The following is a 14427-nucleotide window of genomic DNA, read 5'->3' as shown; positions in this document are numbered from 1 at the left end:
GGAAAGGCCCCAATATTGATCCCTGCGGTACACCCATAGAGACTAGTGACCCCGGTGAGCGCTGTCCAATGGTTTTGGAAGTAAAATTATTGTCTTAACGGCTAGAAATTTGGAAAACAATAGAATATCTATAATAAAGGTTATAATCGGATTGATCGGGCCAAAAATTACATACCTAATAATCGTAAGGGTTGTCTTCTTGAAACTTGATGAAACAGAAAGGAGTCTTGACATTACCAATACAGACCCTTAATTTTCATTTATTTATTTTATAATTTCTTTGTTTCTGAAGGTTATTTTACGTATCATGTATAAAGCTTTGAATTGTTATGTTCCTCCTGGTTATGGATGCTCTGACATCGGACATACAGGAGGAAGCACCCTGGTGTATGCTGTTCGCCGATGACATTGTTCTTGTTGGGGAAAATGCACTTGAGGTCCAGAGCAGACTGGGAAAATGGCAAGAAAGACTGGAAAGTGTGGGACTGAAAATCAGTAGAACCAAAACTGAACATATGTTCTGCGATTTCGGTGGTCTATCCAGTTTTTCCCCTATTGCCTTAGATGGTGTATACCTACCAGTCTGCTCCGACTTCCGGTACCTTGGGTCATTATTCCAAAATGACGGAAGCATCGACCGTGACGTGAAAAATAGAATAAATGTGGGATGGATGAAATGGCGACAGGTCTGAGGGACAACATGCGATCGACGGATGCCCCTTAAACTTAAGGGGAAAATCTACAAGACGATTGTGAGGCCTGTTGTATTGTATGGATCTGAATGCTGGGCGACAAAGGTGGAGGATGAAAGGAGAGTGCACGTAGCGGAAATGAGAATGTTGAGATGGATGTGTGGAGTGACCAGAATGGATCGGATCAGGAATGAGTATATTAGTCAGGGACCAAACGACCTCTTTTACAAAAAGTCGTCGACATCTCTTCTAAATACCTAAAACAGGTATGGATGTGTTCCTCGTTATCTCCAGATTACGAATTGACCTGTTTTAGTTTAAGGAGGGGGGGACGGGTTGAGAAAAGGGGGGGAGAAAGATGGCGGCCGACCATCATAGATATTTATTCACATCTCGAGTCCTATGGCACCAATCTGTTCGTGTAAGGTGTCGTTTGAAAGCTTATTAAACCTACTTTAATTGTTTTTAAATAACTATACTCATAAAAGTAGCCGTTTACGAAATATTTGAAAATATGTGTTTTTTTATCGCGCATGAATTGCACAAGTACTAGAAAAAATGCGTCTAACTCAATAAACAATAACTTTACCGCAATTGATGTTATTATAAAATTTTCGCGTCTATTCATGCTCTTTTTAAAAATATAAGTTTCATTGGTATATGATAATATATAACCATGTAATTACGAATTTGGTTTAGCAGGAGTCACTCTGCCCGGTCGCAGAAATGGGCGCTGACCGTAGTAAAGTATTCAATATTTTTGAGGTCCTATTTTACGGATCCATATGCGAGAGGTATCGTTTCAAAGCTAATTAAACCTACTATATATTTTTATAAATAACTATAATCATAAAGGTAGCTGTTTAGAAAATATTTGAAAATATGTGTTTTATAGACCATCAGTCGCACAAGTACCTACTGGTAAAAAATGCTTCTTAATCAATAAACAACAACTTTTCCGGAATTGATGTTAGTATAAGATTTACGCGGAATTTCGTGCGCTTTCTAATAACATAAGTTTTATTGGTGTATGATATTATATAACCAAGTAATTACAAATATGGTTAAGTAGGGGCCACAGCGCCCGGCCACGTATGGATGCTGACCGTCGCCAAATTTTCTATATTTTTCAGATCCTATTTTATTTAACAGGAATCTTTTGAAAGCATATTATGCGTACTATCATTAGTTCTCAATAATTTTAGTTGTAACTGTAGTAGCTAACAAAATATTTGAAAATATGCATTGGAACCGATGTGAGTAAAACATGCTTCTAGCTCAATGAATTATATTTTTTCCGCAATTGATATTATAATAACAAAATAAACGGCGAAATGTATGACCTTTTCAAATAATAAGTTTTGTCAGTATTGCATAAACAATTAATGTTAATTTATCCATCATACTCACTGCGCACCGTCATATTCCCAATAATCTAAAACTCTACGCACATACTTGTGAGGATACGACAAACAACCATTGTTTATGCCCGTCTATAGCCTGTACAGATAAAATCAAGTATCTAGGAGTGATGATTGATGAAACCCTCTCTTTTAAAAATCATATTGAAGTACTGTGTAATAGAGTTAGGAAATTAATTTATGTATTCAAGAAACTTCGTTCTATCAGTGATCACAACTTAATCAAGCAAGTTTACTTTGCCCTGTGTCAATCGATATTAACATATTGCATTTCATCTTGGGGTGGCACAGCTAAAACCACTCTATTAAACTTAGAAAGAGCCCAGCGAGCGGTGCTAAAAGTAGCTACTTCCCGACCTTTTTTATACCCTACAGATCTTCTTTATCAATCATGTCAAGTACTAACTGTTCGTCAATTGTTTATTTTAAGCGCAACATTAAAGCAGCATGGCCGAATATCCTTCAGCACAGATTATAATAACAAAAGGCGGAAAGATATCGTTTGTATTCAAACCGTACATAGAAAACACGTTTTCTCATCTAGATTTTTCGTCTTTCTGGGGCCATTTCTGTACAACAGGTTAAATGCAAAATTAGACTTATATCCACTTAGCTATGTTTGTTGTAAAAGTGCTCTACGACGAGGCCTGCAAAATATGACGTACGATGATACAGAAAAGTTACTTATGGTTGTAAAATAATTACCTATTGAATATACAATGAATATATATGTAATGTTATAGTTCGGAATCTACGAAAATAAGTCTTGTGTTTATTTTCTTATAAGTTTTATTTTAGTGAATAATTAAAAATAAATCACTAATTTAGTCCTTCCTCTGCCTGAAACACAGGAACTATCCTAGCTCAGGCATTTGTATAAAACATCTCTTATATGTATAACAATTCTTAGCCTTTAAGAACAATCACTGTACAATTATGTTTTTATTAATAAATTATTTGTATTTGTATATACATGGATGACCATTTTCGTTGCCGTGTTCATAATTTTTAAGATTGTATCTTGGTGCATGACCAATAAACAATAACTTTACCGCAAATAATGTTACGATAAGATTTACAGGACATTTTATATGCTTTCTAAAAATATAAGTTTTATTGATGTATGATATTATACAACCAAGTAATTACGAATTTGGTTTAGCAGGTGTCACTGCACCCCCGTGACGTAAATAAGTGCTAACCGTCGCCTAATTTTACGTATTTCTCAGATCCTATTTTAGCGATCAATTTGTGAGAGGTGTCATTTGAAAGCATATTATGCGTACTATCGTTGCTTTTTAATAATTTTAGTCGTAATTGTAGAAGTTAACAAAATATTTGACAATATGTGTATTTTTACTGTATATGAATAGCATTCGCACTGATACGAGTGAAACATGCTTCTAGCTCAATAAATTATATTTTTCCGCAATTGATATAATAACGAAATGAACCTTTGCCTTTGAAGTTTTGCCTAAACAATTAATGTTAATTTGTCCACCATACCCACTGCGCACGGTCAATCGTCATATAAACGGATGTCCACCGCCGTTGCCTTAATTTTTTCATCATTTTACAGATTTTATTTTACTGATCAATTAAGTATATAAGTAATTCGATACGTGATAGATTATATTTATTATGAATATACGATTAGTGAAATAAAATCTGAAAAAGGCAACGACGGTGGACATCCATTTATATGATGGTGCGCAGTAGGTGAGCTGAACAAATTCAAATTAATTGTTTATGCAATACAAACCAAACTTATTTTTTGTGTAAGTCATACATTTTCCGTTTATTTTGTTATTATATCAATTGCGGAAAACTTTTTTATTTTATTTTAAGAAACAAACGGTCATATACAAAAATGTCTACAATGATACTGTCTACGCTAAAGACCTACAGTTTCCTTAATTAATTATAGATGTGGAAAACTATAATTTATTGAGCTAGAAGCGTGTCTTATCAATGCCAATGCTATTCATGCACAGTAAAATACACATATTACTAATCAAATATTTTGTAAACTTCTACAGTTTCGACTTGAAATATTAGAAATAAAGATAGAACGCATAATATGCTTTCAAATGATACCTCTCACAAATTTATCAGTAAAATAGGATCTGAGTAACGTAGAAAATTTGGCGACGGTCAGTCAGCATCCAATATCGTGACAGGGCGCAGTGACCCCTGCTAAACCAAATTCGTAATTACTTGGTCATATATTATCATACACCAATAAAACTTATATTTTTAGAAAGCGCATGAAATTTCGCGTAAATTTTATTATAACATTAATTGCGGTAAAGTTATGGTTTATTAAGTTAGAAGCATTTTTTATCTGTATATGTGCAACTCGTGCTCGAAAAAAAAACTCATGTTTTCAAATATTTTGTAAACAGCTACCTTTATAACTATAGTTATTCAAAAATAATTATAGCAGGTTTAATTTGCTTTCAAATGATACCTCTTACATATGGATCCGTAAAATAAGAACTTAAAAATATTGAATACTTTACTACGGTCAGCGCTCATTTTTATGCGACCGGCGGAGTGACCACTACGAAACAAAATTCGTAATTTAATGGTTATATTATCACTTACCAATAAAACTTATATTTTTAGAAAGCTCATGAATAGTCGCGTAAATTTTATAATTACATCAATTGCGGTAACGTTATTGTTTATTGACTTAGAAGCATTTTTTACCAGTACTTGTGCGATTCATGCTCGATAAAAAACACATATTTTCAAATATTATGTAAACAGCTACCTTTAATATTATAGTTATGTGTAAACAATTATAGTAGGTTTAATTATCTTTCAAACGATACCTCTCCTATATGGATCCGTAAAATAAGACCTCGAAAATATTGAATACTTTACTACGGTCAGCGCCCGTTTATGCGACCTGGAGGATAACCCCTGCCAAACAAAATTCTTAATTACATGGTTATATATTATCATATACCAATGAAACTTATATTTTTAGAAAGAGCATGAATAGACGCGAAAATTTTATAATAACATCAATTGCGGTAAAGTTATTGTTTATTGAGTTAGACGCATTTTTTACTAGTACTTGTGCAATTCAAGCGCGATAAAAAAACACATATTTTCAAATATTTCCTAAACGGTTACTTTTATGAGCATAGTTATTTAAAAAAATTAAAGTAGGTTTAATAAGCTTTCAAATGACACCTCGCACGAACAGTTTGGTGCCATAGGACTCGAGATGTGAATAAATATCTATGATGGTCGGTCGCCATCTTTCCCCCCCCTTTTTCTCGACCCGTCCCCCCCTCCTTAAACTAAAACAGGTCAATTCGTAATCTGGAGAGAACGAGGAACATATCCATACCTGTTTTAGGTATTTAGAAGAGATGTCGACGAAAATCGTGAAGGAGACGACTTGTGGCCAAATTGGCTCTAGACTATATTAGGGGAAGTTTGAAAGTTGCGCCTATAACGAAAAAGATGAGGAGTGGCAGGTTGGCGTGGTTCGGTCATGTAATGAGGAGGGATTAATGTCATATAGGCAAAAGAATGTTGGAGATGAAGGTTGATGGATGGAGAGGGAGGGGTAAACCCAAACAACGCTAGATGGATTGTGTGAAAGAGGATATGAGGAAGAAAGATGTGAGTGTTGAGATGACGAAAGATAGAGGAGAATGGAAGAGGAAGACGTGTTGTACCGATCCCACATAACGTGGGATAAGGGTAGGAGGAAGAAGAAGAGAGTATAAAGCTTTGAATTGTAACATTAAAATTTTCATACCAGAGCTTCGCTAGCGTCGATTTTATCAATCTCTGCCACGCAGATGGTAGAAAGTACGAAGGCGACGTGCACTTCTCTTGGGGATGTATTTACGTCACATGTATACTTCGCCTCTCCCGAACACTGCAAAATAAAAACGTTATGTCAGTGTAGCTCCTCAATATCATAGTCTCAGAACACCCAAAAATGTCCGCGTCAAACGTCTGTCACGAGTTGAGCCTTCACTATTCTGGTGCTATTGAGGAGAGAGACAAATATTGTGTGAGTGAGATCTGAGCAAGAGCCTCCAGTTTGGGAACGGGTTGGTTTAAGGGCCAGAACGACTTGTCAGTATCAAAGGTCTGTGGTCTGTGGTCGCGCTAAAGGTTTGCACCGCTTGCGTACCGCGGGATCACTGATGTCAGTGCTATTGAGAAAAGAGAAAGGTGGAGTGAGCGTGAGAGATCTGTGAGTGCTTCCAGCTTTGGCACCGGCTGATTGAGCGGCGAGCGATTTATCCGTGTCAAACAAAGGTCTGAGTCCCGCGAGATACGGGTCGCGGTAAAGGTTTCTCACCACTGACACAGCGAGGGTTCAGTGATGCTATTGGAGCAAGAGGCAAGTGTAGTGTATAAGAGACCTGTGAGAGTGCCTCCAGTTTGGGAACGGGCTGATTGAGCGACCAGAGCGATTTATCCGTGTCAAAGGTCTGAGTCACGCGAGATACGGGTCGCGGTAAAGGTTTCTCACCACTGACACAGCGAGGGTTCACTGATGCTATTGGAGCAAGAGGCAAGTATAGTGTATAAGAGAGACCTGTGAGAGTGCCTCCAGTTTGGGAACGGGCTGATTGAGCGGCCAGAGCGATTTATCTGTGTCAAAGGTCTGAGTCCCACGAGATACTGGTCGCGGTAAAGGTTTGCCACCGCTGGCGTAGCGAGGGTTCACTGATGCTATTGGAGCATGAGGCAAGTGTAGTGTATAAGAGACCTGTGAGAGTGCCTCCAGTTTGGGAACGGGCTGATTGAGCGACCAGAGCGATTTATCCGTGTCAAAGGTCTGAGTCACGCGAGATACGGGTCGCGGTAAAGGTTTCTCACCACTGACACAGCGAGGGTTCACTGATGCTATTGGAGCAAGAGGCAAGTATAGTGTATAAGAGAGACCTGTGAGAGTGCCTCCAGTTTGGGAACGGGCTGATTGAGCGGCCAGAGCGATTTATCTGTGTCAAAGGTCTGAGTCCCACGAGATACTGGTCGCGGTAAAGGTTTGCCACCGCTGGCGTAGCGAGGGTTCACTGATGCTATTGGAGCAAGAGGCAAGTGTAGTGTATAAGAGAGACCTGTGAGAGTGCCTCAAGTTTGGGAACGGGCTGATTGAGCGGCCAGAGCGATTTATCCGTGTCAAAGGTCTGAGTTCTGCGAGATACGGGTCGCGGTAAAGGTTTCTCACCACTGACACAGCGAGGGTTCACTGATGCTATTGGAGCAAGAGGCAAGTATAGTGTATAAGAGAGACCTGTGAGAGTGCCTCCAGTTTGGGAACGGGCTGATTGAGCGGCCAGAGCGATTTATCTGTGTCAAAGGTCTGAGTCCCACGAGATACTGGTCGCGGTAAAGGTTTGCCACCGCTGACGTAGCGAGGGTTCACTGATGCTGCCGGTGCTATTGAGAGGAGTGCCTGGAAAAAAAAGATAACGTAAAAACGTAGGGAAATTATTTCACAATTAAATGCTTCTGGCAAGTCTGATATGGCGCACCTACTTCGTCAGCAGAAAATGGTTACACGTTGAAAACAAATAGGTACGAATTGTCTTTTCTCATCTTTGAAATTATCTGTACGTCTTGTATGTCTGTCTTACTAGCTCTTATAAAATAAATTAGGATATATGTTTCCAAAGACCAAGTTCTTAGTGCTATGGTATCAAAACTACAAAATTACAGATTGACTACAAAAAGTACGTTTTTAACCGCCGCCTCAAATCTCAAAGGAAGGGGTTCTCAATTCGTCTGTTTTTTTTATGTTTGTTCCTCGATATCTCCGTCGTTACTGAACCGATTTTGAAAATTTTTTTTATGATTGATAGTATATGCACATAGATTGGTCCCGTTTTTCTCAGAACCCAGTTCTGATGATGGAATCCTGGAGAAATCGAGGGAACTCTTCAAATCTGAAAGGCATACATATGGTGATTTTTGTGTTTTTAAAGGAACAGCATACATTTACGTACGGAACAGTGACATTTGGTGCAGTGGAACTGCTGATGATGGTCAGAACGGAACTCCTCCAATCTTAACGGCACGCTTATAGTGACTTTGGTATTTTTATAAGAACAGCATGCCCTTACGTCCAGAACAGTGACATTTGGTGCAGTGGAACTCCTGATGATGGTCAGAACGGAACTCCTCAAATCTGAACGGCACGCTTATAGTGACTTTGGTATTTTTATAAGAACAGCATGCCCTTACGTCCAGAACAGTGACATTTGGTGCAGTGGAACTCCTGATGATGGTCAGAACGGAACTCCTCAAATCTGAACGGCACGCTTATAGTGACTTTGGTATTTTTATAAGAACAGCATGCACTTACGTCCAGAACAGTGACATTTGGTGCAGTGGAAGTGCTGATGATGGTCAGAACGGAACTCCTCAAATTTGAACGGCACACTTATAGTGACTTTGGTATTTTTATAAGAACAGCATGCATTTAAGTTCAGAACAGTAACATTTATTTAGTTATGTTTGTTAAGCATATTGAGTCTTCTAGTCAAATTTTGTCAAGCTTCGGTTTCTTATAATCGGATTCATGAGGAATTCAGGAAACTCCTCAAACCTTAACGGTATACGTATATTGATTTTTGTTGCCATCAAATAATTAAAGCATTAAAAGCAGTTAGCAAAAAATACCTACACATTTCTACATAATCCAACATTCGCAAGTAGCTTTCACCAGAACCCCAAAGGCGGCGGTTTTTTTTTCTTAAAAATTATTTATCTGTATAGTGCCCTTATAGATAGAAAATATGTAACCAAAGACCATGTTCCTACAGCAATAGGGGTACTAACCTTATAGAAAAGTCCCAAAGGCGATACTCTTCTGCATCCTGCGGATGGTTCAGGAGGGTCTACCACAGGGACCAACTCTTCAACTAAAATCGGAATACCCTTTTTAAAGCATCTTCCAGATTTACACCAATAAGTGCGTTCTCCGTCTTGCTAGCTCGGATAAAGTCGGGAGCTAGGTTGCCAAAGACCAGGTTACATTTGGTAATGGCGTTGGAGGTGAGTCGGAATAGGAAGCCTGCGTTTACGACGGCGTGGGCGTTTTGGGCGCGGGGCATTATCTGAAAGGGGTATATGTATTAAATGCATATCCAGTCGTTTTACATCCTTGGATCAGCTACATCCCCAGATTTATCCTGGACAATATAGGTATAATAACTAACCGTGAATCGTTCAGAACTCTTACCCCCAGATTTAATTTAATGTGTCAATGAAGTCGTTTCCGATAGTAATGTTGCAAAGACGGGTCATAAGTACTGTATCAGCCATATTATTTGTACGATTGTTTCTTTGATTTCGAAGATATACTGTTCGTTATAGTATTACATAATATTACATAATAGTGACCTTATAAGTTCTAATGTGGTTGTTCTCAGAAAGTGGTGGCAGTTTCACGTTTAAGATCATCTTGTTGTTCAAGTCCAAGTTAAGGAAATCTTGCATTTTCACGACCATTTTTTCTAACTTGCTGTTAACTGCAAAAAAAAAACAAATATATCTGCAGAACTCGCTAGCTACTTAGTACACACATATACATTATCACTTGAATTTAAGTTTTAGACGATGTCGATCACAAGATGCAAGTTATTCTAACTTTTAATAAATATAAAATCTGTTTCGAGTTTTCGTGAAAAACAAAACAGCCAGGTATATTTTCAGTATATTTATTCCTTTCTAATCTTTCAATACATTTTCTACGGTGACAATAAAAACTCATACCTATAGTAACGCTCGCCTCCACGGTTTCAAGAAGAAGGAACACGTCAGAAGGAAACGCGTGATGCGCCGCTTTCAGCGCCAAGTTACCACCAATAGTGCCAATCTGAAAATTATCAGTCAATGACTTGAAAATGCCTAAGGAATTAACAAACAAGAACAATTAACAAACTATTAAAGGTTTCATAGAGTTTTAGTGGTACTCGAATTTGTTAAGGCATTTGATCAAGTGAATCATGACATAAACAGTAATAAAGACTCAGAATTATCTCGGAATTCATAAAAACAGTTGCCCGAACCCGAATCCTACCTCTATCGATGTTTACAAATAGAATCAACAGATTGGGTCCTTTTCCGTTTATAGCTAAATTAGGAGTACTGCAGGGGTCTACTCTTGGCCCATATTTTCTTAAATTATTTTTCAAGCGGACTGAACTACAATATACCGAGCTTACGAACATGTAAGTTATCAAGAAGACTATATTAATCACACACTTGAATGCCACAATTATATAATTTTTATGGGAATAAGGAATCTTTAACCTTTTTTTATTTATAATTTTTCAGAGCCGGCATAGGTCAACTTACATTGGCCACTTACGCGTCAGTAGTATATGTAGGTACTATATTACATGTAGTATAATAGTCTAGCTGCAGCAGAAGTGAAGATGATAGGTTTATTGACGAGAACTTACATTTCTGACAGGTACATGGGCTACCAGATCTAGGTGGTCATAGAAGTACTTCAGATACCGGAAATCGCTCTCATTGGATCGAAGTGTGCAGGCAGACATGAATTCCGTTAGAGACATACCAGCGCCTAGTACTAAGTTCATATCTTTGTAGGATTCCTTTAGGGCGGTGATAGACGATATATCGATGAGGACGCGAGCGTCAGTTGTTATTGGGTACACTCCTGGATAACAAAACACGGCGGTTAAAGTAAAGTGGTACTTGTATCATGTTAATAGTCCGGTCCACACAGAGCGAGGCACGCCGCGAGGCAATGTGTTCACGCGGCAAGTGGACTGTGTAGACGTGCCTCGGCCGAGGCATGCGTGCGTTTTGCTCGCCCGAGCAACCTGCCTCGCCCGAGGCACATCTCAAATTGAACGTTTGCCGCGAGAGCACATAGCCTCGCGGCGTGCCTCGCTCTGTGTGGACCCGGCTAATAACGGTTTACATATTCTATGTTCACTTACCTTTTCCTGTATTTCCGGCAATGAGACGGTAACTATCAGTCCCTTCTCTGCTAAGTACCTGAAAATATAGGTACGACAATTATCAAATTACGCCAAACATAGTTCTTAAAGTAATACGAGTATCCTCGTAACGCCCACCATACAAAATTTTTGCTAAGGGATTTTCATTCTAGGTATACATACTTGAAATTGAGTTGAGTTTTATTTTTCGAAAAATTGAAGAAACAAAAGAAATTCTACTTTATTTGTTTACATGAAAGTAGAAATTCCATTGCAACCAAATGTACATCTGATTGTACATTGGGCTACAAGAGGGTATTATTTTCAAGAAATTAAAGAAACAAATAAAGGTTGATATTGGTCTGTTGTCGTCATTGGCGACCAAAGGGTTATTGAAAATACTACTACATAGAACTATCAGTTTATTTCAGTAGGTAAATAAATTATCATACTACAAACCTGAAATACATCCTTGATGTTATAGGCCTTGTACCACCGATTCACTTTCATCTCCACTTGTAATAATACTTCAGGCTTGTTTTCTATTAAGCACCAATCTGCTTCACTGTCACATTTCTTCTCACACTTGTTAAGGCATTTAATCTTATCTAGATCTTCCATATCCTGTTAAAATAAGTCAACAACAAATTAAATAGGACATTTAAATCTGCAATTTGTATGAACGCTGTTGGCCTAGCGGGTTCGAACACCGGCTCGTACCTACCAATGAGTTTTTCGGAATAAAATTTATGTGTATTAATCATTTGATAATTGCCAGTTGCTTTTCGGTGAAGGAAAACATCGTGAAGAAACCGGACTAATTCCCAATAAGGCCTAGTTCTAAGTGGAAGGTCAGATAGCAGTCGCTGTCGTAAAACTAGTACCTACGCTAAATCTTGGGATTAGTGTCAATCCCAGGCTTCCATGAGTTATGGCGAATGCCGGGATAACGCAAGGAGGATGTTGATGAATTTATACGAACACTGCACGCCATGTATAGGCTCATTTCGTAACTTCAGATAGTTTGTTCAAATTTTTCAACCGTGAGGTGTCTAAAGATATAGCGATGGGAGGTTTTAAGAGCTCGTGAATACAGTAGATAAGTGGCGCCCTCTTTTTTATGCGATAGGAGGCAAACGAGCAGACAGGTCGCCTAATGGTAAGCGATCACTGCCGGCCTGCCGCCCATGGAAACCCAAAGCACCAGAAGGGTTGGAGACACGTGTACGCTCTTTTCTTGGAGGTTTGTAAGTCCGGAATAACCGCAGGCGACAGTTCATTTCACAGTTTAGCTGTGCGAGACAGGAAGTGTCTGGAGAAACACACATTTGAGGACTGCCAGCCATCTAAGTGATGAAGATGTTTACGTGAAATTCTCTGCACTAAGTTCTAGTTTATACATATTTAAAACGCAAAAAATTCAGAATACAGCCCTTACCTGTACTTTCTTCTTCAGTCTTTCATCAGCGTCAGTAGCGAAGCTCTTGAAGGCGTCAAGAATAGGCCGGTAACCTGTGCACCGACACATGTTGCCTCCGAAAGAGTTCTCAACTTGCTGCATGGTTAGTCGTTTGTTGAGCTCTCGTAGAGACTGAAAGAAATTTGAGAGGAATTTTCGCAAATGTATGTTGCAAGATTCATAATCATAACATTGAAATGTTGAGATAGATTCAAAGAAATCTCAGGCCGAAAAGACATCGGGTTTTATGCTAGCAGGCATTTTTGCTACATGCGCATTTCCACATGTTATTGGATGCCGATGCTGTGGTTCTTCACAAATCTTCAAATTTTTTCCGTTCCCCATACCCACACTTATATAGAGTCCTCCATCATCTCTACTGACTACATTGGCCACTTAGTGGCGGCCACATCTCCTGGCGGAGAAATTTGTAAATCAGTTTACCCCTGACAGCCGGTCAGTAGCTGCGGACGCGTTTCTCCATACATTTTGTATAGCATCGGCGCACACCGAGCGTTTGAGTGGCCGCGTCTGAGCCTGACCAAATCACTGGTGGTCGCGTTTAGTGGTGGCGACTAGTGGCCATAATGTGCGCTGCCTCATAGTGACGTGATGACGGCCCGAGGCCCAGGCAATAGCGAGAGGATAGATAATGAAGCCGATAAAGCAATATCTGCCCCTGCCCTGTGATCTCCCAGATCTCCCTATCTAATCGTCACAGTATAATAAAGAGTACTATCGTTACGATTAATCGTACAGTATGGCCACTCCCGCTCCCCGCTGACAGTGCCGCCGACCCGCTTTCGGTTACCTTACAGTTACCGCCTGTCAGAAACGCGACCAGTCATATCTCACTCATACAAGCATCATGTCACGCGCGTTCACCTACACGAGCTTAAAATACTGTGAGCGTAGGAACGCGCTTCTTTCGTGTATTTGATCGCTATTGTCCGAGGTGTGCTATTGTAGCAGTATGACATGTGGATCAAGAGTAAATACGTCAATTCCATCTATCAAGTGTTACCTGTACATATTCATAACCCATCCTGGCGTGCAGTACCCACACTGAGTACCGTTGAACGCTGCGAGTCGTTTCTGTATGGGATGGTACCCGTCTTTGCGGTTGCCTGCCCCCTCCACTGTGGTGATGTCCCAATCGTGGCAGGATAACACGTGGACCAAGCACTGAAGGAATATTAAGAGATTTGTGGCGTTATCTATGAGGAGGAACCTTATTTTTCATTACGCTTACTTAACAAAGCTCTGATGAAAATACAAGTGTCATCGGTAACAGCCGGGTCTGCACTGGCTGCACACTCATGTGCGCACCTTTGTCTCGCCCAAGTAAATTTGAAAGAAGAAAAAAAATTAACGATTTTTCTGAACCAATTTGCTCGGGCGAGGCAAATGTGCGCGCATAAGCACCAACGTTTTTCCTCGCGAGGCGTGCGACCAGTGTGGACCCGGCTAATAAGGTCGCTTTTCGTAGATAATGCTACACTACATTAGGAAGGCAATCTACACATTGTGTCAGGCATGTCGCGAGGCAATGTACGGTAAACAGCTAATTCAAACGTGCTTCAGCCAAGACAACGCGCAAGTTATGCGCGGTCTAGGAAACCTGCCTCGTCCGAGGCATGTCTACGTTTGCCGCACGAGCCTTAATTTATTTATTTATCATCACACTGGCTTTTACCTGTAATTACCTGGGTTTTTATTCCCAACAACCTAGTCTGATAACAAATAGGTGGTACTCGTATCAAATGACTCGCAACAAGTAGAATGCTTCGTCTGAGTAGATAAGTACCTAAAATCACTTATCATATAATTCCATTGTCAGTTGTAACGTCAGTATGGTTGAAGTTGAATAAAAGTAACTTATATTTAAGAGTGCT

General features: G+C 39.5%; 1 protein-coding gene across 1 annotated transcript in view; it reads right to left on the bottom strand.

Annotated features, from left to right (window-relative positions):
• LOC125235168 (indole-3-acetaldehyde oxidase-like) overlaps positions 1-14427 on the bottom strand; it is a 42419-nt gene that overhangs the window by 14667 nt on the left and 13325 nt on the right. The window contains 12 exon segments of the mRNA XM_048141623.1: positions 5895-6017; positions 7392-7553; positions 8939-9030; positions 9033-9216; positions 9503-9630; positions 9875-9977; positions 10567-10787; positions 11074-11131; positions 11533-11697; positions 12512-12651; positions 12654-12664; positions 13557-13717. Of these exon segments, the coding sequence (XP_047997580.1) occupies positions 5895-6017; positions 7392-7553; positions 8939-9030; positions 9033-9216; positions 9503-9630; positions 9875-9977; positions 10567-10787; positions 11074-11131; positions 11533-11697; positions 12512-12651; positions 12654-12664; positions 13557-13717 (1548 nt within the window).

Source organism: Leguminivora glycinivorella, chromosome 17, assembly GCF_023078275.1.
Source record: "Leguminivora glycinivorella isolate SPB_JAAS2020 chromosome 17, LegGlyc_1.1, whole genome shotgun sequence".
Lineage (NCBI taxonomy): Eukaryota > Metazoa > Arthropoda > Insecta > Lepidoptera > Tortricidae > Leguminivora > Leguminivora glycinivorella.
The sequence above is the reverse complement of the archived record's forward strand: the minus strand, read 5'-3'. Positions and strand labels throughout refer to the sequence as shown.